This window comes from Hemiscyllium ocellatum, chromosome 15 (assembly GCF_020745735.1).
Source record: "Hemiscyllium ocellatum isolate sHemOce1 chromosome 15, sHemOce1.pat.X.cur, whole genome shotgun sequence".
NCBI classification, from domain to species: Eukaryota; Metazoa; Chordata; class Chondrichthyes; order Orectolobiformes; family Hemiscylliidae; genus Hemiscyllium; species Hemiscyllium ocellatum.
In genome coordinates, this window is record NC_083415.1 from 13758677 (window position 1) to 13786316 (window position 27640).

General features: G+C 41.4%; 1 protein-coding gene across 1 annotated transcript; it reads right to left on the bottom strand.

Annotated features, from left to right (window-relative positions):
• Nucleotides 1-476: 476 nt before the first annotated feature.
• Nucleotides 477-26413, bottom strand: LOC132822703 (troponin C, skeletal muscle-like). The gene is made up of 5 exons (XM_060835969.1): nucleotides 26353-26413; nucleotides 3084-3227; nucleotides 2863-2965; nucleotides 990-1126; nucleotides 477-565 (listed from the first exon to the last, which is right to left on the bottom strand). Exons 1-5 carry the CDS (start codon nucleotides 26393-26395, stop codon nucleotides 489-491), a joined length of 504 nt encoding a protein of 167 aa, XP_060691952.1. The 5' UTR covers nucleotides 26396-26413; the 3' UTR covers nucleotides 477-488.
• Between the last annotated feature and the right edge of the window lie 1227 nt (nucleotides 26414-27640).

Below are 27640 nucleotides of genomic sequence, written 5' to 3' on the forward strand. Positions count from 1 at the left end.
GATGGTTCTGATGGCAAGATATAAACCTGTTTTGACAGATGCAATTGAACATTGTCACCTGCTGAAAACAGCGAATAAAAATCCAGAGAATCTATGTCATTCACCAAATGAAATGCAACAGCAATTTATTGGAAAAGATGACATTAACTTTATTAGGAAAGATTTTTGACTAAATTGTGAAGTGTTCTATGCTGGTGGTGAAATCATTAAGAGTTTCAAACACCGGATGTTGCTTCTTCTTCACTAAAAGAGAACTTTAACAGTTAATCTAAATGCTTCATGTGTAGCACCAGTCCTCTCTAACAGATCTTGAATTCTTTGCAATTATCATGTGTATTTCAGTTGTCTGATCAGTTTACTTCAGAAGGGCAACAACACACAATTCATTAAATTGTTAAATCATTTACACTTGGTGATCTTGGGAGCAGAGCCAAGCCCTAAGACAATACGATCAATCGATTTTGTATCGGAGAGGTGCATGATGCTTCTTAAAGAAATGAGAGAGTAATAAAGGAGTAAGGAATGTTGGTCATTTCCTGGAGATTCTCTATCATCTTCATCCATTCTGTAAAAGGGAAGATGATATTTGATTGAAAAGATACATATTTAAATACTCAATAGTAAGTGTGGTGCCAGAAAAACACAGCAGGCCAGGCATCATCCGAGGAACAGGAGAATCGATGTTTTGGGCATAAGCTCTTCTTCAGGGCTTATATCCGAAACGTCAATTCTCCTGCTCCTCGGATGCTGCCTGGTCTGCTGTGTTTTTCCAGCACCACACTTTTCAACTCTGTTCTCCAGCATCTGCAGTCCTCACTTTCTCCTGATGAAGGGCTTATGCCCGAAACGTCTAATTTCCTATTCCTTGGATGCTGCCTGACCTACTGTGCTTTTCCAGCAACACATTTTCAGCTCACTTTCTCCATACTCAATAGTAAGCCAACATCATATCATTAATGAGTTTAACTCATTTTATTATTTGTACATACCATTCAAGTGAAGTTTGCCATCATTGTTCTTGTCCAAGTCCCTCATGAGTTCATCATTTTCCTCATCTGTAACAAACATCTCAGCAGAATGCATGATGTTCATCAGCTCAGTAAAGTCAATGAATCCATCAGCATTCCTGGAAATAGCAAGAAAAGTATGAACGTTCCCAATCCAGCAATGTTATCTGCCTTATCAAAATAGAAGTTGTGAGATAAGAAAATATCAGTTTCTATCTAATTTCACTTTTTTCCAACCTGGAAATTTACAGTATATAATCGAATCATAATATTCCATTTTCATCACTGGTGTACAACAGATCTACATCTGATGCATGAACATCTCAGGAAAGAACGTCAGAATCCTTGGTCCAAAATCAGCTGTTCCATCCAAGCATACTACTCTTCCCACACAATGCCTCAAATTCCTCATGGCCTGAATTGGATAGTGGGCCCTGTACTCTGAAAGCAATTAAAAATAATCTGTCATTGTAATCCCCTTTTTCTTTCAATCCTATCCAGCTCCCCTTTAATTGCAATTATAATCTTTAATCACACTCTTTGTTGTTCCACATTTTTGGCCATGGAAGTTTTTCCGACTGTCTTCTATTTCTGGTCTCTAGTCATGTTCTCCATAACTTCCTACATGGATTTGGGCATTGCTGACAAGGACAGCATTGTTGCCTATGGCTAATTGGTCTTGAATGGAGTTGCTTGTTTTGCCATTTCAGAGTGTAGTTAACAGATGCATTTCCATTGGTCTGGGATCACATCTAGGCCAGCTAGGTAAGAATGGCACAAAATCCTCTTTGAAGGACAGTCGTGAACCTTATAGGGTTTCACAACAATCAATGACAATTGTCACAATCGTCACTGACATTAGTTTTATGTTCCAGATTTACGATTTGAGTTTTCTATTTCACCAGCTGACTGGATGAGAATTGAATCTTTGTCCTTGGGACATTAGTGTTAGTCATTGGCTAGCTAGTCCAGTGACATTTCCACTGTTGCACCATCTCCCCCATTGAAAACATGCTGTCTGACTACTCTATGAAAATCCTGATTAATTTTATAGACCACTATGGATCATCCCTTCGTCTTCTTTCATGAAGAGAAATAGACTCCACTGTTAATCCTTTCCTGATGTACATACCCAAGAATTTCTACGATCTTTCTTCTTCTTAATCTTCAAACCACCATTTCTAGTGCCTCCATACCTTTTTTACAAATTGATGCAAGATAATACATGTGACAGACAATGTGGGTGAACCAAGGTTCAATACGTGTTGAGCAATTACTAGTTCTGCCAGAAATTTTTCTAGTGCCAAATATTTCCATATTTCTCACCACTTCTGTTCTGAACAAATTATAGTGGACTGAAAACATAAAATCTGTTCTTCCCTCCCTACTGATGGTGCTAAACCTACTGAAATTTTCTATTATTATTTATATAATAGATATATTTCATTGTTAAAATAGTCTAATTACATTAATTTAAAGTAAAGTCACCAAAGTCTCAGCTGATCATAGCGCTACATTCTCATTGGAGAGAGATGACTGGGAGTGAGTTTAGGTTGTGGGTCACCATGCCTAATTTGAGAGTTGAGAAGGAGAGTCTGTCAGATGGTTTGGAATGAAACCCACACTGTTGGTGTTAACTCTGCATTGCAAACCAGCTATCCAGGCAAATAAGCTAGCTGAACCATTAGCAGCACCACCCCCCAAATTAGGTTCAAATAGGTCTGGTTTTCATCTGTTGTGCTAATCGTTGACCAAGTTATGTTATTTCACAATGTGTACAACAGAGAAACTACTGCCTCAAAATGGAATTCATGCACACCATATTTCCAGCAGCATAGTTAAAGGTCAAACTCACATATCAAATATGCGGAATGTTTCTGCCAACTCTTTTTTCACCCAATTTTTAATCTGCTTCACCATCATCGCCAAGAATTCTTTAAAGTCAATGGTGCCACTTCCTGAGTTAAGAGCACAGTGGAATGTAAGATCTGTCTATTGTTAACAATGAATATTTGAGAACGAAATGACATTTGAAAAAGTGTAATTATTAAGTATGATTGAGAAATGCTTTCTTACTATCATCATCCACTTTCTCAATGATGGCGTTCAACTCTTCTCTGATGGGGTTCGGTCTCAGGATGTTCATCACTTGACCCAACTCCTTGGTGTTGATGTCACCATCACCATCAATATCGAACTTCTCAAACATGGCCTTAATCTCTATGATAACAAATTTCAGTAATTACCATCATGTTATTATTTGTTTCCATCTGTTCCAGACAATTCTCAGCATTTAGTCAGTCAATACATGTACACTGTCACATAGGCATCTACATGTAGATTAAGTAAGAACAGTGCTGGTTTGGTGTTACACAGTTCATAGTAATTAATCACAGATACAGTCATTCAGTCCAATGCTCAATCCCAATGTATTAATTCTATAACAGTGTTAGTGTGCACTGTTCTGATCTGAGATTTGGCTACCTGTGGGAAACCCAAGAAATCAATCATAAGTGAAAATGGAGTAAACTATTGTGTCCTAATGAGAGAAGATTGATTTAGAATTAGATTTTATTATCACATCTACTCAAGGACAAAATGACAGGAGTACTGTGAAAATTGTATTAAGTCACCACAGAAGGAAAAACATACCTAGGAATGAAAGGAAAAAGTGAAGACTCCAAATGCTGCAAAGTCAGAATTGATAAAACGTGGAGCTGGAAAATGCATAGCAGGCCAAGCAGCGTCGGAGGAGCAGGACTTCTGATGAAGGGTTTGATGAAATGTCGACTCTCCTGCTTCTCTAATGCTGCTTGACCTGCTGTGCTTTTTCCAGCTCCACATTTTATCAAACTCGGAATAAAAAAATATGGGTACAAAGCAAGAAAAGAAACAGCTAAAAAGTTAAGCACTACTTTTGTGAATTAAGTAGATGCATAATGAAATAAAGCAATAGTCCTTTTTAATTGGTAAGAAAGTAGAAGGACGACTTTACCTACACACTTAGCCTGGTTGCTCCCAGAGGGTTCATTGAAAAAATAACACCACACAATAAAAATACTCACAGCACAAAGTGGAGTCTCCTGTACATTGTGAAGAACAAACACACAGGCTGGTGGAACACTTTGCTGAACACTTCAGCGCAGCTCACCAGAATGTCCCTGAGCTTTCAGTGACCTGTCATTTTAATGTCCCACCCTGCTGTCAGGCTGGCATCGACATGGCCTGCTGCCCTGTTCCAAAGAAGCTCAAGGGAACAAACAGTGCTTTTTCTTGTACTCTATTGTTTTATAATCTACTGGAATCAAACATTTCAATACATTTCATATTGCTCTCTGCTTTGTTTCCTTTTATTTGTTTTTTTTTATTTTTGTGTTAGCCAACAGCACACTGCTCTTGGCACACTTCAGTTTCATTGTTTATTTTTTGCCCAATCTCAATTTCGTTTCCTCCCCGAAGACTGGTTTTTCTGTTATCAATCTCCTCATCTTCGATTATATCATGGATCTTGCTTGTGTCCAAAAGAGGGCAGAGTGGAGAATACAGTCAATGCGATCGAAAGAAGTACACATGAATCAATCTTTCACCTGGAAGGGGTGTGAAGGACCTTGAATAGTGAGGAAGGAGGAGATAAAAGGGTAGGAGTCCTGGGAATGGAATGAATTGTTGGGTGTGACTAAGGTAGGACTATTTCTCCTGAATGCTGAAATTCCAGCCAAATTTCACATTGTAAATGCTCCTTGGTGCTGGCCAGTCAACAGATATCTTCTTGCACTGCTTGAACAAGGCAGCTGTGTTAACACTGCTTGCAATGAGTTTCAGTACTATGCTTCTTAAAAGTGCAGCAATTCCTTCCTCAGTTCTTTGCCGTGAAATAGTCCTTTTTCCAATACAGGGTCAAGATTAGATTGGTGCTGAAAATCCACATCAGGTCAGGCAGCATTCAAGGAGTAGGAAAATTGATGATTTAGGCCGAAATGCGCTCACCCCTCCAACTGCAACAAGGACAGAACGCCTCGGGGAAAAGCCCTTCAACAAGAATGAGGCTGGGAGCCTTGGGGGTGGAAAGATATATGGGAGGGGTGTGGGGCTGGGGAGAAGGTAGCTGAGAGTGCAACAGGTGGATGGAGGTGGGGGTAAGGTGATAGGTTGGAGAGAAGGTTGGAGTGGATAGGTGGGAAGGAGGATTGAAAGGTGGGACAGGTCAAGAGGATGGCACTGAGCTGGGATGTTGGAACTGAGGTAAGATGGGGGAAGGGAAAATGAGGAAACTGGTGAAGTCTACATTGATGCCGAGGGGTTGAAAAGTCCTGAGGTGGAAGATGAGGTGTTCTTCCTCCAAGTGTTGGGTGGCAAGAGAGTGGTCGTGGAGGAGGCCCAGGAGTTCATGTCCTCAGCAAAGTGGGAGGGGGAGTTGAAATGTTTGGCCATGGGGCAGGGGGATTGATTGGTGCAGGTGGTCCGGAGATGTTCTCTGATGCGCTCTGTGTGTCGGCAGATGATGCGATTTATGCAGCGGTTGGTGGCTGGAAGTTGAGGACCGAGGGGTTCTGTCCTTGTTACAGTTGGAGGGATGAGCGCATTTTGGCTTAAATCACATCATCTGCCAACAATTTTCACACTTACAGATGAACTCCACCACCAGGGATATATTTCCCTTCCCACACCTATCCGCTTTCTGCAAAGAGCATTCCCTCCATGACTACCACCACCCCCCCAACAACAAGCCACCCTCCCATTCCCACAACATCCCCTGCAAAACCTGCACCCACACCAACCCCGTCACCTCTGTCCAAGGCCCCAAAGGAGCCTTCCACATTCATCAAAGTTTCTCCTGCATTTCCACCAATGTCACTTACTGTATCCGTTGCTCCCGATACAGTAACCCTACACTGGGGAGTCCGGATGCCTTCTCGCAATGTGCTTCAGAGAACATCTCCGGGCCACCCACACTAACCAACCCCACTGCCCCATGGCCAGACATTTCAACTCCCCCCTCCCCCTCTGCTGAGTACATGCAGGTCCTGGGCTTCCTCCACCCCCACTCCCTCGCCACCTGATGTCTGAAAGACAAACACCTCGTCTTCTGCCTCGGGACCCTTCAACCTTATAGCATCAATGTAGACTTCACCAGGTTCCTCATTTCCCCTCCCTCCACCTTACTCCAGTTCCAACCTTCCAGCTCAGCACCATCCTCATGACCTGTCCCACCTGTCAATCTTCTTCTGACCTATCCATTCCACACTTCTCCTGAACTATCACCTTACTCCCACCTCCATCCACTTATTGCAGTCAGCTACCTTTCCCCCTGCTCCACCACCCTCCCATTTATTTCTATACCTCCAAAGCTCCCAGCCTCATTCCTGTTGAAACGCTTTTGCCTGAAACATCAATTTTCCTGCTCCTCAGATACTGGCTGACCTGCTGTGCTTTTCCAGCAGCACTCTAATCTTGACTCTAATTTCCACTGCCGCCTTTTCCAAATTCAGTCCACAATCAAAAATAAAGTAAAATAAATGATCAAGTCTTACAACTTGGGAACAGAGGTTAGCAGCAGAAGCCCTGATGAACAAAGGCCTGCAACTGAGGGAGTTCAGATAACATCAGGCAGAGGGGAAAATGAGCTTCAGAGAAGCATCCTCTTGGTCAAGGGGAGGCCAGAGGAGTACAGAGGCAAACTATGGGGAGAAAATGATGATAATTATACCATTATTGAGTCAGTTCTTTGTAAATGACCGTTCCAGTGCAGTTACAGACTACAGCAATCAAGGGAGATGGTTGTGGGCACTTATACACTAATGCAGAATGACTTAATGCCTCACAGATTCCACAGCAGTACCCCTTACTCCAGCCTCTAAGCCCACTATTACCCTGAAGGTTTAGGTCACCACATCATTCCAGGCATCAAATGTGGACCTGAGTAGCACCTCACAGTTGGTAGCTCATTATACTATCAGTCAGGATACAGAGGTGTACTATGGAGCTTGAGGTAGGTGGGGTAAGATGGGTCGGTTAGATACAGTGGACATGAGAATTTGCAGCCAATGATGTAATCCTGTAGATTCAGGGAGTGGTTGATTGTACCTTCTTTGTCATCCAGTCACCAAGAATCCAGTGTGTAGGATTTTAAAACAGAGAAGGCACTCATTAAAAACCCAACTGTCAGCACAAGAAATGCTTCTTGAAACACTCAAGCTTCCATCATCCGATCAGATTTCTCCACCTCTCCAGGCCAATATCCAGATTCTGTGATAGACTGTTTCTAGATAAGGATTTCCCTCCAAGGAGGTTGTTCTTCAGAACTGTTCAACACCTAGATAAAGATGTAGACAGGTGCTACCAACCAGAGTTACCTACAATTAATGTCCGACTGGCATTGATCAAACCTTTCACATTTTGAAGATACTTTTATTGAAATTCATTCACAGGATATGGTCATTACTGGCTGGGTCATTATTTATTGTCCATGCCTAGTTGCCCTTGAGAAGGGGTCAAATGTCTTGAGCCACTGTAGTCCATTTGGTGCCTTTCAGTCCTGAATCCCAGGAATTTGGCCCAATGCCACTGAGGGGATGGAGATATATTTCCAAGTCAGGATGGCGAGTAGCTTGGAGGGGAATGTGCAGTTGGTGGTGTCCCCAATTTCTTGCTGCCCTTGTCCTCCTATGTGGTCGTGGTCATTGTCATGGATTTAGAAGGCTCTGTCTGTTGCAGCGAAACCCCCTAACCAGGGACAAAGACTCGGGAGGCAGCAAGATTCAGACACATGGTACTCTTATTCAACTAAGCACAAGATTGTGCAGAGGGAGAGCCAGTGATCACCCCCTAATCTGGACTCAATGTGAGGACTCAGTCATCCCCTTAACCTTTGATTCATATCAGAAGAGAGGTCAAAGATGTTTTGATTTAATGAGTAGAACACAGTATTTTTATACATGCTATGTAACATTAATCATATATCACATGTCACTTTGCCCTCCCCTTTGTTCTGTACATCCAATCCTGTGATACCCATAGTCAATGATGGACACTTTGATTGAAACCTCAGGTTCCCCATGATCTTTTGATGTTTGACAGACATTATTATCACTATGCCTTGGGACCTTTCAATACATGCTATTAATTCGCATTCCAAAGTTACTGGCTATACACCTTCAGACATGTCCCAGACTTGCTAAGGACTGCTTGAATTCTGTTATTCACTGTATTCATTTGCTATCCCTATCAAATCCTGTTAGTCATCTTATATTTCCCACTATCCTAATTATAAAAGATACAAAAGATGATTGGTTCTTACTAACTGCTATAAGATTTGTAATATTAATTCTATTTTAAAATTAGTAATGTGTAAAATTTTACATCTACCCCTACTGTTAGCACTCTTTAGCTAATGAGTTGTGAGCAGTTTGTTTCTTACAGTGTGCGCTAGGCATTCCTTTAATGATAAATGGAAGGCTTTCTGAGATTACTTAACTTTCACATCTTTCTGTGAATGTTGTCCCCTAATGCTTTTAATGATCTTTGTATTTTGTTACATGTATATTTATAATTACATTGAAAACTATCACTGTGATTATCTGAAGAATCTTTAACTAGATCCATTTCTTAATATTGTGAATAATTTCAATGAAACAACAAATTACTGTGAAATGTCTTTCTCTGTAGTTTTCATAGTCGTACCATAACCTGGACTGATCGCATACAATCTTCTGGGTTGAGATTTACTCCCCTTGAACTGACTAACCCTTTTCACCTAATCAGGCAACATTCTTTCATTGATGAGACTGGGAGTCAGTCACTGTTGCAGCTTAATGAACTTGTTTGATTGTCTCGATTTTTACGAGCCATAATCCCATAAGTTCATCTGCATTTGTTATTGCGGGAGGTTACTTTTCCCTTCAATGTTTGATACAAATCTTCAAGATGTCTGTCCTTGTATGTTTCTTATCAAACTGTCGCTCACAAGCCTTTTTGCAGCCATTGTTTGTGCAGGACTTTCCGTTATTCTTGGAATAACTCCTGTTCAAAGGTACCATTGTCTCAACTCATGATTTCACTGAAAATCTGGATCAGGCTTTTAATTCTGTTGAACCACTTGTCCGCCATTTCATGTCTCTCAGTTATGGGCCACCCTTACATCTTCCATTTCATGTCTCTAGGTTATGACTCGCCCTAACGCTGTCTGAGGAGCCTCGGTGATGTTTTTTCAGTGCATCGTGTAGATGGTAAACATTTCTGCTATCAAGTTGGTGATTGAGGGAACAAATGTTTGGGAGTGTGTTGCCAATCAACAGGCTGCTTTGTTCTAGATGATGTAATGCTTCTTGAATGTTTTTGGAGTTTTGGAGTACTCATCTCAGTAAATGGGAAGTACTATTCTCAACTAACATGGTGGAAGTTATGAATGTTCTGGGATTCTTTTACTGCTGCCAAAATTTTGCAGCAATAGCAGAACTTCAACAGCAAAGTAATATCCCAGAATGCATGAGTAAAATGCAGACAGACCTCAATCCCAAGGGAGGGATGTAATGATACTTAGCTTACATTAAGATCGGTTGATAGTTAGCACTTGAATTTTAGGTGGCTAAATATTGCCAAAAACATATTCCTGATGAAGAGCTTTTGCCTGAAATATCAATTTTCCTGCTTCTTGAATACAACCTGATTTGCTATGCTTTTCCAGCACTATTCTAATCTTGACTCTAATCTCCAGCATCTGCAATACACACTTATGCCATATACCTTATGGGCAATGCATCCCAGGGAAGTCTATCAACATAAAATATGCCATCAAAACTGGTCAATGGGACCTGAGAAACCATTTAGAAAGCTTTAATAGGGTCTTTCTTATGCTGAGTGGAAAAGATACTATTTAGTTAGACTGGATCACTTTACCTGACAGGTACAGGTGTTCAAGACATGGGATTGCACAGAAACCACAATTATAAACAGAAATTCCACATACCTTACCATCTCCAAATTTCTGAGATGGTAGAAAGAATGAAGTAGACCTGAAAGACCTCCCTGGCTAGGGCCATCGAGAAAACAGGAAGATCATGGATAGATGTTCTGCCTATAATCCTCATGAGATGACAAGCCACTGTCAACTGGCTTAAAACTTTAGGAACACAGAGTGAGTAATGAGACTCCCAAAGGAAATAGGGACTCCAGGGACCAGGTTCGATGGTATGTCATGGAGGTGTTATGGACCAGGTAAGGACCCTAAAAAATACTATGGTGGTAGCCTAGACTCTAAATTGTATATTTTATGTTTCAAAGGCATTCTGTTCCAGAATTTACTTTACCGGTGCACCCTTAAGCTTTAATCACACATGCTTTAATCTTACAACACAGTTAAAACACAACAAAAGGAAGAATTGGCATAACTTTTTTGAAATACATAACAAGATATTGTATTAGCTAACCACTAATCGTCAATTGTTCCAATGCAAACAGCACCCCATACACACACTATGAGAAAGGGAGGACTGCAGACACTAGAGTTCAAAGTCCAGAGTGTGGCACTGGAAAAGCACATCAGATCAGGTAGCACTTAAGGAGCAGGAGAATCAATGTTTTGGGCTCATTCCTGTTGAAGGGTTTATGCCCAAAATCTCGATTCTCCTGCTTCTCGGATGCTGCCTGTGCTTTTCCAGCACCACACTCTCAACCTCATAAATGCACTCTTGGTCAAGGCAATTCAGCAACACAGTTATTATTCTCACAGGCTGTCACTCTCCAGTCCACCAGAAAGAAACAATCTGCCTCTTTTAAGAGGAAGCCTCTGAGTCTAAGAAGCTTCACTCTAGCAGCAGAGAGCTTAAGTTTTCAGCTCCAGCAGCCAGTAAACACCGGCAACTGGCTGAAAGCAAAACCAAAACCCTCTGGACCTCAGTGTGAGCTTGACCCCACCCACTCATCGTTCATTTATCTTACTTTGAAAAAAAATCACGCGGGGAAAATTCAAAGCTGTTTCCCAACTGCCCGTTTGAAGGAGACATTTTGGTAGCACTGTGACAACACCCTTCCACAAGAGAAACAGGACAGGACACATCTCTTAAAGACACAGTATTGTCACAGCAAACAACTCAGGGAATTGTATTAGGAGGCCAGGGAACCAAGAGGGATGTAAAGGGAATGAACAAGATCTCAACCACAATTACCTCTGTTATGGACCTGGCCAGACCCCTTCAGAACATTTCCAGAAAGTAACCCAAACTGTAATTTTGCTCATTGTTTTACGCACGTGTAAATGGGAATGAATTAAGTAAAACAGAATTTATTTACAAGATAACAAAATGAAATATAAACAAAAGGGAGCAGGATGTAGAATTCGTTAAATATTTAAAAAAAACAATCAACTCAATCACAATTTACTGATGCTGTTCCAAATACTTACAACATCCCCATAAACTCCCTCTTGGCAAAAAATGTAATATCAAACACAGGCTCTTACAGGAGAGATGTCAGAGAAACAGGAAGGATCAGCATAGAACTGTTTCTTGGGTAAAAACAAGGACTGCAGATGCTGGAAACCAGAGTCTAGATTAAAGTGGTACTGGAAAAGCACAGCAGGTCAGGCAGCATCTGAGGAGCAGGAAAATCGATGTTTCGGGCAAAAGCCCTTCATCAAGAATAGGGGCAGGATGCCTGCAAAGTGGATAGTGACACTCTGGAATTATAGTATGGCTCTTCTTGTCGATGGTATGGGAAACTCCCCAATTACTTTTGCTTTTGCATTCTGTGGGGCCATTTGACTGTGCCTAATAACATGGCCCAGGAAGGTGAATGGACTTTGGCAAATTCACTTTTAGCCAGCTTTATCATCAAACCTCCCTCCCAAATTCGATCGAACAATTTGGATAAATATTGTAAATGTTCCTTCCATGTGTGACTAAAAATCACCAGATCATTGATATAAACTACACAATTGGGTAATCCAGAAATGATCTTATTTGTTCGTCACTGAAATGTGGCCAGCACATTTTTCGTATCAAATGGCATGTCTTTAAACTGATACAGTCCACTTGACATTGCAAAAGCTGAAAATGGACACTCTTTTGGACAGAGGTACCTGCCAGTATCATCTGAGCAAGTCTAAGTTAGAAATATAAGTTGCTTGTCCCACCTTCCCAACACAGTCTTCCAAACATGGAATTGGATATGAATCAGTCTTTGTAACTTCATAGACTTTGCAATAATCCACACCTTAACCAGTGGGTACCATCTGTTTTGGCACCATTGCCATGGGTGAGCTCCAATCACTGTAACTCACTTTGATTATGTCGTCTTGGAGCATGCGTCCAATCTCCTTTTGAACCTGTGCCAACTTTAGAGGGTTATGCCAACAAGGATGTTGCTTAATTGGAACAGCACTTCCCATATCTACATCATGCATAATTAGGTTAGCACTTCCCACATTATTTCCACATATCTCCGCTATGACAGCAATAATTATTTAAGATCATTTTGATTTTCCTCTGGAAGGTAACTCAACAATTTATACCAATTTTTGACAACATCCTCATTGTCCAATTTAATTTGCAGAATGTCCAATTCAGAATCCTCTGAACTTGGTTCTTCCCTCTGTGTTGTAACCAATAACACCGTCTCCTTTGGCTTTCCTTCCCTGCCATCGTACATTTGAGCAAATTCACATGACAGTCTGTGAGATTTCTTACTGTCTGGAGTCCTTAGCAAATAGTTCACCTCACTTAATCTTGTTTTGACTTGGTAAGTTCCACTAAACCTTGCTTTTACAGGTTCATCTACCATTGCAAGTAACACTAATACCTTAACCCAATCGCAAAATAGTCAGTTTTTGATTTTATTGTCTGCTTCCCATTTCATGTATGCCACGATACTTTTAAATGCTGTCTAGCCAACTCCCTCACTCTATTGAACCATTCCCTAAAATTTGACACATAGTCCAAACATGTGGTCTCTGAATTCTGAATTTCCAATTTCACTTTAATTAATTTTAACAGTCCTCTCACTTCATGCTCAATAACTAGTTCAAATGCATTGAATTTGGCCAATTCATTTGGTGCATCTTTGATAATAAAAAGGACAAAAGGAATTCCCTTATCCCAGTCATCTGGGTAGTCTTGATCATAAGCCCTCAACATGATCTTTAATGTTTGATGCCATCTTTCTAGTGCTCCCTGCGACTCTGGATGGTGTGCAGTAGATTTGAATTGTTTTATTCCTAAACTGTTCATAATTTCCTTGAATAATTTTGATGTGCAGTTCGAACTTTGATCTGATTGTATCTCTGAGGGTAATCTGTATCTCGTGAAAAATTTGAGTAACTCTTCCATAATCATTTTAGCTGTGGTGTTGTGTAATGGAATGGCCCCTGGAAATTGGGTGGGCACATCCGTTATTGTTAACAAATACTGATTCCCATTTTTTGTTTTTAATACAGGTCCAATGCAATCAATTAAGACTCTTATAAAAGGTTCCTCACATATGGGAGTGGATATTAAAAGTGCTGGTTTGATTGCTGCCTGTGATTTTCCAATTACCTGACATGTATGATATGTCTGGTAAAATTCATCTATATCCTTGTGCAGTCCAGGGCACTAAAAATGTTTTTGTATTTTAGCTTGAGTTTTCCTTCCCCCCAAATGGTACTCCTACTGGTAGTGCCTCCAACAATCCTTTATATAACTTATTGGCAATACGACTTGATGAACTTCTGCACATTTCTCATCTGCCTGAATGTATGATGGTCTCCATTTCCTCATTAAGACATCATTTTTAAGGTAGTAGCACACTGGGATACACTTAGATTCTTCTACATGCTTTCTGATACAATTGGTTTAGTTTCTCATCTTTCTGCTGTAACTCAGTACCATGACTTCTCCACTCTTCACTGGACACTCTAACCTCATTCTGATGAAGGGCTCTGGCCCGAAACGTCAAATTTCCTGTTCCTTGGATGCTGCCTGACCTGCTGTGCTTTAACCAGCAACACATTTTCAGCTCATTCTGTATAACAAAGCACTTCTTGTCTCACTGCGAATTCCTGTTACTCGCATGTTTTCTGGTAACAATTCTCCTGAAGTACATTTCTTCCCATTTTTCAACATCAAATATTGTGAGGATCATGGAATTCCTTAATATTGTAACCTTTAATAGAACCCCTACAGTGTGAAAACAGGTCCTTCAGCCCAACAAATCCACAACATCCCTACGAACAGTAGCCCACCCAGACCCATTTCCCTACTACTCTATATTTACCCTTGGACACTATGAGCAATTTAGCATGGCTAATTCACCTAACCTGCATATCTTTAGATTGTGGGAGGAAGATGGAGCATCCGGACAAAACCCACGCAGACACAGGGAGAAGGTGCAAACTCCACACAGACAGTCGCCCAAGACAGGAATCTAACCCAGGCCCGGGTGCTGTGAGGCAACAGTGCTAACCACTGAGCCACCATGCTGCCCCTCTTTACCTGCTGCTCCTGGCCTATGCAAGTAAACTTTACCTTCACAAAAATATGAAGAAGATCCGCACTTCCTCCTGAACCAAACCCCAGTTGTACATTCTGACGTAGCGTTCCAACTTCCACTGTGCTTTCTGTTACCACTCTAACAAAATTCACTGGCCTCTCCTGTTTTCCTACATCTGGCTTCCCAGTGCTTTTGCTAATCCACCAACACTGTGATTTCACGTAGCATACTTTATTGCAGTGAATTCAACAGAAATGTTTAAACTTCTCTTTCCCCTTCAAGGTTTCCTTTTTACCCTGTGGTAAGTTATGCTATGTTCTTCTCCAAGATCTACCATTCCCTTTCCAAATGAGGAATTCTCTTTTCCCCAATTTCTATTCCATTGAGGCCACCCAGCATTCCACAGACTAGGTCTTATCAACCTCTCTGAATTAAACATTCTTCCCATTCCAGCAACTAGTCTGGTGAACCTCTACAACACTCAATCTATGTACAACCTTCTTTTTAAGACACTGTACACAATTCTGTACACAATTCTCAATAGTGAGTTATTACTGAGACTATATACAAGACTGTAATTTATTCCTGAACTTTTACAATGATGCCTTTCCCGTGCCTTCTGGATTGTCTTTGTTGGAGAGGTTTTTAAACTTTGATTGATTTTTTTTCAACCCTGCCAGAGCTCAATGATGTGAAATTGTTGTTGGAGTGACGTCAATTCTCTTGATTGTTCTTTCTTCAATTGCCTTTTACCTGAATGTAATGAAAAACTGGGAAGGAAATTCTCATCAGAAACCCTTCAACATTCTGACTTCAATGAACCAATGTGCAGCTGTTTTATTTGATGATCACCGTTAGCTCCTTAAAAGGGACTGATCATTCCACGATCACAATCTGTTAATCAATTCACATTTCACCACAATTCTCTTATCTGGGAGAGTCAGAATAATGCGGCAAAATCCCAACACAGAATACTTCAATTAAATCTGCAACTTTACACCATGATTTTTAAACTAACTCAGACACTTAAAAACATCTACACTTTCTTTTCCGTATGTACCCAGAAATATGAGCTCCTATAGGTTATACAAACATGGCAGAAAATATTTATTGAGATGTCAAGCTGCAGAAAAAAAATGACTTAACACAAAGAAGAACACTTCATAATCAAGTAACAAAAGTCACAAAAGTCGAGAGTGTGGTGCTGGAAAAGCACAGCAGGTCAGGCAGCATCCCAGGAGCAGGAGAATCAACGATTCAGGTAAAAGCCCTTTATCAGGAATGAGGCTAGAAGCCTTGGGGGTGGAGAGATAAATGGGACTGGGTGGGGCTGGGGGGGAAGGTAGCTGAGTGTAAAATAGGTGGATGGAGGTGGGGGTAAAGGTGATAGGGCAGAAAGGAGAATGGAGATGATTGGTGGGAAGGAAGATGAACAGGTCATGAAGGCGGTGCTGAGCTGGGAGATTGGAACTGGGGTGAGGTGGGAGGAGGAGAAATGAGGAAACTGGTGAAATCCACATTGATGCCATGGGGTTGGAGGGACCCGACCTCACCTTCCATCTCAGGACCCTCCAACCCCATGGCATCAATACGAATTTCACCAGTTTCCTCATTTCCCCTCCCCCCACTTTATCCTAGTTCCAACCTTCCAGCTCACTACGCCTTCAAGACCTGTCCTACCTGTCCATCTTCCTTCCCACAATCTGCACCATCCTCCCCTCTGACCTATCACCTTTACCCCCACATCCATCCATCTATTGCACTCTCAGCTAACTTCCCCACAGCCCCACTCTTACCCGTCTCTCATTTATCTCTGGACCCTTGAGACTCCTAAACTCATTCCTGATAAATGGCCTTTGCCTGAAACATCAATTCTCCTGCTCCTTGAATGCTGCCTGAACTGCTGTGCTTTTCCAGCACCACATAGTCGACTCTAATCTCCAGTGTCTGTCGTCCTCACTTTTACCGAACAAAATCAAACAGTTTAGTGACCGCAGGCACTTGTGAAATTCAAACAGAATACTTGCATGATGTCAAAAAATACAAAAACACAGTTTTTTACACAACAAAGCCTTCCAGGCACTTCCTTCCAAGCTCAGGTTTTAACCTGATGCCTCGGTCTGCCTTGTTGTTGGAATGAGAGGTACAGACATTTTTACATTTGTGATCAGAGGCTCCAGACAAAAGTACACTGCTGTGATATGGGAGCTTGTCTCCTCCATCTCAGCTGTGATTACAGTCATGGAGTCATAGAGTCATACAGCGTGGAAACAGATCCTTCAGTCCAACTTGTCCATGCATATCCTCAACTAACCGCGACACAATTGCCTGCATTTGGCCCAGATATTGTACCTCTAAACCTTTATGATTCATGAGTCCGTCCAAGTCTATTAAACATAGCAATTATATCTGCCTCTCCCACTTCCTCAGATCGCTTGTTCTATAAACCCTTTGTGGGAAATAGTTATCCCTCAAGTCCTTTTTAAATCTTTCCCCTCTCATCTTAATGCTATTCTCTCTAATTCTGGACTTCCTTACCCTGGGAAAAAAGAAGGATATTGTCTATTCACCTTGTGATTTTACAAACCTCCATAGTACCACCTCTCACACAAGGGAGATAAGTTTCAGCTTATTCAGCCTCGTCCTGGCATTCAAACCCTCCAGTCCCAGCAAGACACTTGTAAATATTTTCTACGTGCCTTCCAGTTTATCAACATCTTTCCTCGGACAGGACAACCACAATATTCTGAAACTGACCTTACCAATGGCTTGTGTGCTGTAACGTGACTTCCCAACTCTAATGCTCCACGCTCTGACCAATGAAGTCAAGCATCCCAAATGCCTTCTTCACCCTCTGCTGAGCTGTGATTCCACCTTGAAGTAACTATGTGCTGAGGTCTCTCTGTTTGGCAACACTTCCCGAGGACTCTTCTATTAAATGTCCTGCTCTGGTTAGTTTTATCAAAATGCAACATCACACACTTATCTAAATTAAACTTCTTCTGCCACTCTTCAGCTGGTTGGTCCATCTGATCAACATCTCATTGCACTCTTGGATAGCCTTCATCATTGTCCATGATATCGACAATTTTGTTCTCATCTGCAAACTTACTATCTATGCTTCCTGTATTGTAGTCCAGATCATCTCCGTACATGGTAAAAGGCAGTGAACCCAGCACTGAACTTTGTGGTTGGTCACAGTCCTCCACTCTGAATAACAACTCTCTACCACAACTCTCAACCTCCCACTGTCAATTCCCAAAACTCTAGTTTGTATTCAACTGTCTAGTTCTCCCGTGATCCCAATGTGATCTTAACTTATTAACCAGTCTACCATGCAGAATCTTGTCGAAGGTCTTTAAAAGGTCCTTGGAGACAACATCTATTACTCTGCCTTCAACTCTCTTCCAGGGCAACTATCAAAAAACACAGTCAAGTCTGTGAGACATCATTTCCAACAAAGAAAGCCAAGCTTCCTACCCCTCATCACTCCTTGCCTTTCCCAATGTGTGGAACACCTCTCTCTCAGAATACCCTCCAATAACATTAATGTCAGTGCTCATTCGTCTGTTGTTCCCTTGGTTTTTCCTTGCAGCAGGTTTTGGTTAAATAATGGCAGAATATTATCCATTCTCCAGTGTTCCAGCACCCGACACTGGGCTGTCAATGATACAAATAACTCTGCAAGGAGCCCTACAATCTCATCCTTTAATTCGCACAACGTTCTTAATGCACCTGATCTGTTCCCAGGCATTTATCTACATAGATGCATTGTAAGACCTCTCACCCCTCCTCTACTGTCATATGGACTCTTCTGAAGATATCACAATTTATTTCCTCAAGTTCCTAGAACAGACATGAATTGTTTAACCAACAGTTCACTTTATTGTGACTTTATCCAGAGTTCACAGCTCATTACTGAATGCCATTAAATATTTCTCTACAAGTTATTTTATTACACTATTTGAAAAAACCTTTTAGTTTTGAATAGATAGCCATTTCATTTGCCTTCCAAATAACTTGTTCAACCTGCACACCAACCTTCATATCTGAAGGCATCTTTATCTCATTGTATCCATAAATTGTGGAAGCTGTCTCCATTTAAATCATAACCTGCTTTTCTATTCTTCCTGCCAAAGTAGATAATATTCTCAATTTGTAACTCATCTGCCAATGTATTGCCCAATCACTTAACCCTATGTCACTTTATAAATATGTTATGCTCTCCTTAAAAGTTACTTCCCAGCGTACCTTTGTGCCATCAGCAAATCATAGAATCCCTATGGTGCAGAAAGAGACCATTTGGCACATTCCCTGCATTTACCATGGCTAATCCATTTTAACCTAGACATCCCTACAGACAATTCAGCATGACTATATGGAGTGCAGGAAACACCAGATCACTGGGTCGAAGCCCATGCAGACACCGGGAGAATGTGCAAACTCTGCACAGACAGTCACCCAAGGTTAGATTTGGAGATACTGGTACTGTGAGGTAACAGTGCTAACCACTGTGCCACTCTGCCCCCCTTAATATTGCTGCCATCAAAATTGTTCCGTCATCAATCATTTATAATCTTTGTAAATAGCTAAACTCTGTGAAGCTCTACTGGTTGCAGCTTGCCAACCTGAAAATGACTAACTTATATACATCTGCTTGCTGTTAGCCAATGAATCCTGATCCATACTAATATGTAACCCTCTTCACAATGATCTTTTACGTTTTGTATTAATCTTAGATGTAGCACCTTGGTCAAACAACCATCGGAAATTCAAAAAGAGCACATCAACAGCTTTCCCTTTGTCTTTGTTGCTGTTAGTTCTGCCGGCTTTCTGGGAATACAAATTGTTGTCATTCACAACAAGACTGTGATCCACAACTAATTGATCTGAATGGGATGAAGGAAATATATTTGTCTTTCCACCGTTTCATCCTGCTCATCTTTTAGACCTGACATATCACAGGGGAATGAGAAGAGCCATGAACCGAACTATTTTGATTAGTGTACGAACTGGATGTGAGTCATAAGCTGCAATGTTCATGGCCAATTGCCAAATCCAAGGAAAAATAGGAATTATGAGTTTGAAGAGATAGTATTGATATAAAACCATGAATCTCAAAATTAGTAACCTGTAACTTGAGTTACATGTCAATTGATGCACGATTCAAGGATAAACTTCATGATGTTCTGGCTGGCAGGAGAATTACACTGGCTGACAGTTCAATACTGAACATACTCAGCAGAAAATTGCACTCTTTTCTTCAAATGGAAACAAAAACTGACAACTGAAGTTAAATAAAAATATTATTAGAGGTAGAAATAATGGACCTCAACTCTCACTTTGCACCAACCCAAGAAGCTTCTTGCTGGCCCATGAACAACATGTGCTCCCTTGCCAAGGACACCCAGGCATTGATATAACCACAAAAGGGAGTTTTCTCATGACCAGCTATCAAAAGCTTCTCATGATTAGATGGCAGGACAAAATACCAGTCACTGAGCACACATACTAAGTATCCAACCTGTATTAGGACAGTCACAAATGTCAGAATGTCTGACACTCGCTAAGGAATCAGCTCCTCTGCAGATAGTTGGAGTCTGCAGTACATTCACTGCATGATCAACAGAAGCATTACAAGAACACTTAGAAATCTCTACCTAAGAGTTTGATTTGAGTTTCCAGTCCTGGGAAAAATTCCTGTGAAACAGTGGATCCAAAACAACCAAATAAGAGAATGGTGTGCTGTAGAAGGGGTATCTGGGTATAAAACATTAACTCTGATTTCTCTCCACAGGTGCTGCCAGAGCTGCTGAGGTTTTCCAACAATTTCTGTTTGTTGTTGTTGTTGTTGAAGGGAGTGGTGCAGCCTCTTTCAAAACAAGTGCATATCAAATGATAGGAAGTCAAGTAGATTAACCCCTGAGCCAGCAGCACATTGAAACCCCAATCTGCGGTCAGCTGGTCTACTTGCAGCAGAACCTTCTGTGTATAAACGTTCCAGGCACAGATTAGACTAAACAGTGACATACATATCCAGTGGACACTGAACAAACACGACAGATGACTAATATGATCCTTATCATTTTTAAGGACAAAGAAGGCATCTGCAGATTTGAGAATTAGTCTCTGTATCTCAGAAGTGGGTAGTGGGAGGGAAGGGGAATTTGCTTCATCAGGCACTGAGATCTCTGGGAAAGATGGAGCTATTCCCTGGAGATGGGTTCCCCTTAAACTGGGCTCAGATCAGAATCATGTCAACTTGCAGATCTAAGGATGTTTTTCGGGTTTTGGTGTAGATAGAGAAAGGTATCATAATTGGAGGAATTTATAAAATGGAGAGAGGCTGAGTAGAGGCTGATAGCCAAGTTCAGTACCCACGAGGCTGAACTCAACTGGGACTTCGGATTCATGTCAAACTACAGGTGACCCCACTACACTATGCACTCACATACACTAAAGCACACATACATACCTTCTCACAGGCATATACATCATTGCACTCATGCACACACACTATCAAGCATGCACCCACACACACACTCATCAGGTAAATTTCCATTTGCAGAGTTGTATTTGCAGGTACATTTCATTTTGTTCAAAAAGCACAAAATCTGTAGGCAGGCAATACTTTTCATAATATACGGGCCATTTTATAAATTCCTACTTTGGAAATAGAACCAATCTGACTATTGGAATACATACAGACTCTAACATGATACTTTTAATTCATTCTGGATGAGTGGTGCTGGAAGAGCACAGCAGTTCAGGCAGCATCCGAGGAGCAGTAAAATCAGCTGGAAACCAGATTCTGGATTAGTGGTGCTGGAAGAGCACAGCAGTTCAGGAGCAGTAATTTTTACCTTTAATTCATTGTTTGAGCTGAGATGTCATGTTTTTATATAAATCCTAAAGTGATCTCAGGAATGTGTGACTTGAAAGCAATTCTGGGATTTACATATTAATGAATTAAAACCTGCTACCCATTCTAAAAATTTAAAGACTTAACAGCAATCGAGATTTGTTCAATATATTGCATCAGTGAATGACACTATGTTCTTTTGCTATAAATTCTGTGTCCTATGATCCTACCCCACTAGCTACCTGATGAAGGAGCAGCGCTCAGAAAGCTTGTACTTCCTAATCAACTTGTTGGAATATAACCTGTTGTGATGGGATTTTTAACTTTGTCCAATCAGGTCCTGCACCGGCACCTCCACATCTTAATAGAATAAGTTGAAAAGTAATGAAATAAGACAATACTTAACATTAAAATACTTAATAATTCTGTGTAGGAAGGGCTACATTACCTGCAGCACTTTTCTTGGCTGGTCCAGAAGGCATTGTTGAAGAAATAACATCAAAGAATAAAACTACACACAACACCAAGTAGAATCTCCTGTACATTGTGAAGAACAAACACACAGGCTGGAAGAACAATTTGCCAAACACTTCAGCGCAGCTCACCAGAATGTCCCTGAGCTTTCAGTGACCTGTCATTTTCATGCCCCACCCTGCTGTCAGACTGGCTTCGACTTGGCCTGCTGCCCTGTTCCAAAGAAGCTCAAGTGCCCGACATTCTAATGAGGCTTTTATCGTCTTCTGGACTTGAACATTTCACTCCACAGCACACTGTCCTTTTTTTTCCTTTTCTTTCCATTTTTAGTTTTTGTTTTCTGCTGGAGGCACATTTTTCTTTCTTTGTTCATTTTCTTGCCACATTTCAAATTACCTTTGACTCCTGAATATTGACTGTTCTGTCATCGACCTCTCCTGTCTGCCATTGTATTCCAGATCTTTCTGTTCACCAAAAGAGGGCAGGGTGGAGAATGAAAATGACAGACCATTGACTGCTCACTGAGATACTCCTGAACTGCACTGAAGTGTTCTGGAAGATGGTCATCCAATCAGTGTTTGGTCTTCCCAATGGACAGAAGACTACAGTTTGAACTGTGAATCCAGTGGATGAGACTGAAAGAAGTACAAGCAAATCAATCCTTCACCTGGAAGAGGTGTTTTGGGTCTTGAACAGTGAGGATGAAGAAAAGTGAAGGCAAAATGTTACACCTGCTTTATTTGTCAGGAAAGGAATCTGGGAAAGATTCATTGTACCTTCTTTGTCATCCAGGCAGCAAGAAGCCTGTCTGCAAGATTCCTAAATGGAGAAGACACTCACTAAAAACCTGGTACAGGAAATGCACCTTGGAACTCTCATGATTCGGTCATGCGATGAGATTTCTCCACCTCTCCAGGCCAGACTCCAGATTCTTTGCTGGGCTGCTTCTGGATAAGGCATTCCTCTAAGGAGGTTGTTCTTGATGCCTCTCCAGCACCAAATAAAAAGGTAAAGAGGTGACATCAACTGGAGCTGCCTGCAATTAATGTCTGATTGGCAGTGATCATTGCATTGGAAGATATTTTTCTTAACTCATTCACAGGATGTGTCCATCTCTGGCTATGTCAGTATTTATTGCCCATCCCTCGTTTCCCTTCAGAAGGTGCTGAATGTTTTGAATCACTGCAGTCCATTTGGTGGAGTTGTACACCTTAGACTCCCTGTATGGAGGGAGTTGCAGGATTTTGACTTAATGACACTGAGGGAATGGAGATATATTTCCAAGTCAGGGTGGTGAGTGACTTTGAGGGGAATTTGAAGCTGTTGATATTCCCATGTACTTGCTGCCCTTATCCTTCCAGCTGGTAGTGGTCATGGGTTAAGAAGATTCCAACTAAGGAGCCTTGGCAAATTTCAACAGTGTATCTTACCGATGGTAGATGTTGCTGCGATTAAGTTGTTGATTGAGGAAATTAAGATTTGTGGACCTGGTGCCAATTAACAGGCTGCTTTGCCCAAAATGATGTGATGTTTCTTGAATGTTCTGAGAGCTGCACTTATGCAGGCAAATGGGAATTATTCCACCATGCCCAAGAAATCAAAGGTGGGGTAGTGGGGTGGGTAATGGAGGTTCCAGAACTCTGAAACTGCAAAAATACTGCACCTTAATTTGCAGCAATAGCAGAACCACGACATAAAGTGAGGACTGCAGATGCTGGAGAGTCAAAATTGGAGAGTGTGGCACTGGAAAACCACAGCAGGTCAGGCAGCATCTGAGGAGCAAGAGACTCAACACTTTGGGCAAAACCTCTGCAGCAGAGCTGATGCCGGAAACATTGACTCTCCTGCTCCATGGATGCTGCCTGACCTGCTGTGCTTTGCCTGCACCACACTTTTCAATGGAGAACCACTACAGCAGAGTAATATCCCAGATTACATGGGGAAAATGCTAATCAGACCCCATCATGGGATTGATCACCATGGTAAAAGTGTCATGGTAACCAGCTTATTCCAAAACTGGTGGTGGCTGGCAGTCAGAAGCGAGGTGGGTAAATAGTGTCCACAGTATATACTCTGCAGGCAATACATCGCGGGCGGCGATCAACCTTAAAATACTACATCAACCCTGATGAACAGAACTGCAAAACCGATGAGAAAGCTTTTACAGGGCCTGTGCCTTCCATGCTGAGGTGAAAACACACTGTTCAGTTAGAATGAATCACTTTACATGATGGGTAGAGGTGTTCAAGACAAAGGATCGCACTGCAACCACAATCACAAGGATATTAGCCAAGGTACTGATTCCTTGGTGTCCGTTCCACACTGAGATGTTTTCTGATCAAGGAGATCATTTCACCAGAAAAGTGGCAAAGTAGACCAGAAATTAATGCGGATAAAACATAAGTTTCACATACCCAACCATCGCCACTGTTCTGCAATGTTGGAAAGAGTGAATTGAACCCCAATGACCTTCCTCGCAAGGGTCATCTTGCAAACAGGAAGACCCTGGGTGGAGGTGCTCCCCACAAACCTCGTGTGGTTACAAGCCACTGCCAATTCACAATTAGGAGCACAAGATAGGAATGAGACACCCAGAGAACATAGTGACTGGAAGGACACAGCAGGCCCTCAGTGGTTCAATGGTATGTAATGGAACTGTGTGTAAGTGACATGGATCAGAGCAGTTCCCTCATATTATATTATGTGATAGCTTCTATGCTAAATTTTAATAACTTTTTTAAAAAGTCAAGTGTAAGGCACTGTGTTCCAGATTTGATTTTACTGGTCAACCACTAAGCTTTATTCAAAACATGCTTTAAAGTTACAATGCAGTTAAAATACCACAAAAAAGAACTTAATATAACTTTACTCTGTAAAATTATTTTACAAAACAAGATATTATTTAACCACAAATCATCAGTTGTTCCAATATGGGCAGTATCCCATAAACACCATTCAACAACACAGTTATTATTCTCACAGGCTGTCTCTCTCCACTCTACTGGAAAGACACACTGAAAGAAACAACCTGCCTCTTTTAATTTTTAAGAGGACGTTATTCTGTCTGAGGCTTCACTGTAGCAGCAGAGAAATCAAGCTTTCAACTCGTGGAACCAGCAAAAACTACTCAATAACTGAAAGCAAAACCCAAATCCTCTGGATCTCTGTGTGAGACTGACCCCACCAACTCATGATTCTTTTGCCTTCCTTCAAAAAGAAACATCCAGGGAGAATTCAAACTTGTTTTAAACTGTCTGTCTGATGGAGACAACTTGGCTCCACTGTGACAGCATCCTCTGCAAGCGATACCTGACAGGTGCAAGAAGGATGCTTTGAAGCACTGGAGCCTATTCAAAAAATAATGAGGCCTGATAAATCCAGTAAGGATTTGCATGTTGTTCTTAATTTAGCAGGAATTTCAAAGAACGGGGATATTTGTGTTTGCCAGCACTGATCCTTGTGGCACACTGCCCTTCACAGGCCTCCTGTCTGAGTAACAAGCCTCTAACACAAGCTTCTGTCTCCCACTTACAAGCTAATTTTATTTCAATTGGCTCACTCTCCCTGGACCCTGATGAATGGGTTTACATGCAGAACCTTGTTGAAGACCTCACTCAAGACCATGGAGACTAAGCCCACTGCACCACTGAAACTCCTCAAGGGATTGAATTGATCCCAGTTATACCAAGGAGACCCAGAATGTTTAAGAATGGTCCGCTGGGGACCCAGAACAAAAGATTAGAAGAGGGGGTTATACTCTCGGATTCAGTTTCCAGAAATTATCACCTGCCAGTTAATAGCTGGACAAGTGTCTAAATCTAATCTTTAACATTGATTAGGGTCATGCTCTCCACACAAGTTACTCCTGTCTTGACTCATAGGGAATGTTCAAACAGTTCTTTTTGGATTTGATTAAATGTATTTAAGAGACGACTGGGCAATAGCAATTTGTTTAATGTGGGTATTTATTAGGTTATAATCATGATAATAGTAAGAAAAGGTCGGAAAAAAGCAATAAGTCTCACATCCTTCTGCCCGTCGGAGACCCCTCGGTTGAGGCTGGTCTCGAGGCTGAGGTGTATCCCTGGCCCCGTTCCCAACCCCGGCCCCGTTCCCGACCCCGGCCCCGTTCCCCGTCCGAGGTGAAGTCCAATGACGCGGAACGAAACTCTCTCCCTCACAGAGTAACAAACAGCCAGCACAAGCTGCTTACAAGTACAGAAAACAAGTTCTGATTGTGCCGTCTGAGGTACGTACAGGAATGTTCACAGAACTCCTTCAAGCTCATGAAGCTGCCCAATATCAGCAAAAAATTCAGCCCTTCAGCCCATCCTGTACAATTCACCCCTGATGATACTGGAATGCAGCATATTCCAATTGTAAATACAGACGCAAATCAGCGAGAGCCACGTGAGAACATATAATAAAGAGTATGTAACCGACACTAGGAAATTAAAACCACAATGAAAATAACCATCATGGATACGAATAATATAACAATGGGGTGAATTACTAAGCTAATGACCGCAGTGGTCTTTGGGTACTAACCGTTAAATGTATCCCTCCAGTGATGTAAGGTTAAGGTCATCATGGAATCAGCAAGTCGTGTTAACTGTCCATCCGCAAATGAGATGGTGGCTTTCAGTGGAAGTGTATTTCACCCCCTTGTCGCCAGTTCCTGCGGGCCAAACAGATAAAGGAGAGTAATAAAGTTACACCAGTTCTGTATATGGTTCACATTAATAATGCTCATAGTAAAAGTACACCATTTCATGTTACAGGTAACATATTACTTATTAGATTTGATCTACTATCTTCATTGAGCAAACTTGAATAAGTTCACCCAGCTATCACTGTGTCCTGAGAGAGATATTCATTCCAATTCTACACTTAACAATTGAAGGGTAATTACATGGAACACGCAAATTATTGAAATTATTCTGTTGTAGTGACGTGTGAAATTGTTCCCATCCCATTCTATTCAGTTGTTCCCATCGCATTACATCAGATAACCAACAGGATAATATATTTCTGGTTAACCCGCTCTCCAAAGCATTTCGTAGAGTAATGGTATCCCCAGTCAGGCTGCTCACATTTTTGTCTCTTTTTTGAAAGTTCTTAGTATCCATGACATTTAACGTTCCAATGCCTGATCCTATCCCTCCCAATATCGTACCAAGCCCCTGTCTCAGCCTGATCTTTCGCATAACTAAAAGTTTGACTTTAAACCTTGTGGGTTTTGACTCATGTTGTACCCGCACCGTGAGATGAAGTACACTGGGAGGTACAACCGCTTTGGTGCATATTGAGTGAGGCGTTAAACATGGACAATTCTTAACTGTTGACTAGTTGTCTGGATTGATCATATGACCACCATCCATGCCCTATTTACTATTTCAAATGCATTGGTACAACCATACCATTGTTCCGCAAATAATGTGTTTTTTTATCTGCCCCTTTACACTTTGAAGTGTATTTGTGCTGTACTTTATCCAGTGTGACAACTAGGTTCTATCCATTAACTGCATCGTTGCATTGTTTTTCTTACAAGCCATTTATTTTCACCATGCAGTTTGCAGATGTACTCCCCTGTGCTCCCCATAATCCACACGATGTGCATGTTGCGGTATATTGTTCAAAGACACATCGATTTTCCTGATTGACAAGTGAAGTTGTCCTGCACTCCGTTAGTCTCTAAATTGACCACACCATTTCCGCTCAGCAAACACATACATCCGTTGCCCATGTAAACTGATGTGTTATCCACAGCAGCATCCATCCATAATAATCCACATGGTACTGTGAACAAATTGTATCTGATCAGCGTACAATCTTT